Source organism: Sphaeroforma arctica (genome assembly GCF_001186125.1).
Source record: "Sphaeroforma arctica JP610 unplaced genomic scaffold supercont1.3283, whole genome shotgun sequence".
In the NCBI taxonomy this organism is placed as follows: domain Eukaryota; class Ichthyosporea; order Ichthyophonida; genus Sphaeroforma; species Sphaeroforma arctica.
Window position 1 is genome coordinate 280 of NW_014037275.1, and position 3,426 is coordinate 3,705.

General features: G+C 43.7%; 1 protein-coding gene across 1 annotated transcript; it reads left to right on the top strand.

The window, feature by feature from the left end:
- Positions 1–331: 331 nt before the first annotated feature.
- SARC_13434 (hypothetical protein) lies at positions 332–3,241 on the top strand (the record flags this gene model as incomplete). Its single annotated transcript, XM_014292435.1, has 4 exons — positions 332–385; positions 1,210–1,298; positions 2,473–2,573; positions 3,060–3,241. The coding sequence occupies 4 exons, from the start codon at positions 332–334 to the stop codon at positions 3,239–3,241; spliced, it is 426 nt and encodes a 141-aa protein (XP_014147910.1).
- Between the last annotated feature and the right edge of the window lie 185 nt (positions 3,242–3,426).

Here is a 3,426-nt window from a genome sequence, read left to right on the forward strand (position 1 = left end):
TTAAATTATTCACGGTTATATACACCTCAATTAAATTATGTACGGTTATATACACCTCAATTAAATTATGTACGGTTATGTACACCTCAATTAAACTGTTGACGGTTATGTACACCTCAATTAAAAAATTATGTACGGTTATATACACCTCAATCATATTATGTACGGTTATGTACACTTCAATTAAACTATGTACGGTTATGTGCACCTCAAATATATCATGTACGGTTATATACACCTCAATTAAATCATGTACGGTTATATACACCTCAATTAAATTATGTACGGTTATGTACACCTCAATTAAATTATGTAGCCGTAAGCCCGACGAATGCACGTATCATCGACTGCCTACATAGCGAGTCCTGAGTCATTTTGGGGCAAGGTACATACTCTGCTATGCATTTAGAACCACACCCATTGTTCGTTTTCTCCTCAACGCATGACCTGCAAGTTCTTTCTTCCCAAGATACCCAAAACCCTAAACCTTAAACCCAATAGCGGGTTGTCACTTCCATTCTCCGTATAAAATAAGGCACATCGCTGAACAGTTCTACTCTGTTCGGTACTATTTTCAGTATTGACATGGGGCTTATCAGACTATGTGTAGCATGTGTGTGTTAGGAGTACCAGAAGTGCACCTTGGTATTAAGGTGCTACGTATGATTCAATGCTTGCTATGTTTCGTGATACTATTGACATGGGGCTTATCAGACTATGTGTAGCATGTGGGTGCTAGGAGTACCAGAAGAGCACCTTGGTATTAAGGTGCTACGTATGATTCAATGCTTGCTATGTTTCGTGATACTATAGTACCAGAAGAGCACCTTGGTATTAAGGTGCTACGTATGATTCAATGATTGCTATGTTTCGTGATACTATTGGCATGGGGCTTATCAGACTATGTGTAGCATCGGAGTGCTAGAAATACTATTAGTGTGTCTAAGTACAAGAATGCTACAGATGACCTAATACTTACTACGGTTCGCGTTAAACTACTATGTTAATCACATACAGTCTAATAGTCTAGTGTCTTCTTGTTCAATTCTCTAACTTGGAACAATACAGACATACCCCGTTACTCCAGACGCCCAGTGATGCGCACGTGACTGTTGTTCTCACGTACCTACCGGTCCGTTTATATATATCCGCTTTAGAAATGGGAATTTCACTCACGTACGGACCTATTTTTATATTATTCAATTGCAGAAAGAACGAGATAGGCACGTATTCAATTCGCTCGGACGCAAGGAGGGCCCGAGATTCCTCAGTAGAGTCTCGTCTTCTAATCCTCCAGGGTGTGTACCACTATGAACTGTATGCACTGACGTGTGAGTGAGTGCCACTGTAGTCAAAGCAGGCGTGTGGCTGCTTCCAATGGGGCGCGTGCCTGTGTTCTGTGTGGTATTAGAGGGTTATATGAAACACGCGTACGCTCCATGCAAGTGTATATGAGCTACCAGGTCACTCCAGGAGAGGCTGGGCGGCGTGTTCTCTGGCGTGCGTGTTCCAATACTGCTCAGTAATCGAACCCACGAATCAAGCTTTGCCATATCTACAACTAGGCAAGCTAGTGGATACATGCCTGTGTACACGCTTCTGCGGGTCAGTTTAGGCGCTGCTGCTCACAGGCTTAGGCCTGCCGCCCATTCTGACAGCCAGTTGAGGCTGTACCGTGTCAGCTCTGGCTGTGTATATGTTTGCCAACGGCTTGACAAGCTGAGACTGTCTTGGGGACTCTGACCCTATTGTGACTTGCATACTACCCCATCTCGTCCGGTGTATGTGTCTAGAGATGCACTGCGTTATGGGTTCTGGCACTATCAGTACTGATGCTACCACTGCCGATAAAATAGGCCGCATGCTTAGATGTTATGCTCAGTATCGTCGCGTATAAGTACTGATTCGGACATTTTCGGTGTGTCCATGTTTTGCCGTTCAAGTGCTATATCTGTCACCTACTTTTGGTACCTGCTTTGCCATTCAAGTACTCACCTGCCACCTTCTTTTTGTCTATGTTTCGTCATTCAAGTGCTGTATCTGTCACCTTCTTTTTGTCCATGTTTTGCCATTCAAGTGCTACTTCTGTCACCTTCTTTTTGTCTATGTTTCGCCATTCAAGTGCTATATCTGTCACCTATTTTTAGTTCATGTTTCGCCATTGAAGTACTAATTCCGTCACCTACTTTTGTTCCATGTTTTGCCATTCAGGTACTAACCCTGTCAGCTTCTTTTTGTACGTGTTTTGCCATTCAAGTACCAATCCTGTCACCTTTTTGTTCATTTTTTTGCCATTTAAGTACTAATTGTGTCATTTTCTTTTTGTCAATGTTTTGCCATTGAAGTACTAGTCGTGTCTCCTTTTTATCCATGTTTTAGCCATCTAATTGCTAATTCTGTCACCTTCTTTTGACCCCTGTTTTCCAGCTTGTTGTACTAATTCGATCAATTTCGATGTGCACATGTTTGCAGGTTGTTTGACAGTTGGACCTCTTCACTGAGCACTCTGGCGAACACAGTCGTGGCGGTTGGGACGGGAGGGGCACTGGAAGCAGAGCCCAGCGACAGTAGCGGTACGTACATTTAGTTGCTATGCGTATTAGTTATATACTAGTCATACCCCAACCGAAAGCTAATTTGCACTAATTACACACTGATGTCATATTAATTGCGTACCAAACATATACATGCTACAGACTTATTTCTTATTCTTTCGTCGCCGCATGGGTAGACGTGGGTGTGCTTCAGATGTACACACACGGATGGATGCGTATTTGCACACACACACGTCTTCTATCACACTCGCTTGGACATAGCTTCAAACATGTGCGGCATATCTACGTATCAATTCAAGCCGCAAGCTCTACGAGTTTCGTTAACGTCATTAATATAACATCTGCGCCAGCAGAAAGCCTATTGGTTGTAGATCGTACGAATACATTGGTGTAAGGTGGTTATACGTGCACATTGTTTATGGCACCTGGACCGTGAACGGAGTGTGAGTTAGCGAGGTGTACAATAATAGGAAACGTAAACGGTTTTAACCGTTTCCTGTCCAGGCCCGAATCCGAGGGCCGGAGAGAATGGACCGAATTTTGGTACGGCTGGGGGTGGCGGTGGGGACAGTTTACGTAGGGCGTCTGTGGGGGAATACGAAAGCGACAGTGAGCACACGAGTGAATACACTGACGAGGATAGCGTGTTGATGGACGAAGACTATCAGGTGTGTGGGAGTGTGTAAATGGGTATGTATGTGCTTGGACTGTCTCACAGTGTGCTTAGTTTGGTATCAGGTCCATCGCCAGCCTATCTGCCGCTTTTGTACTGCCACTTGGCGTATATTTATATATATATTTTACACACACACACACACACACACACACACACACACACACACACACACACACACATACTATACACACACAC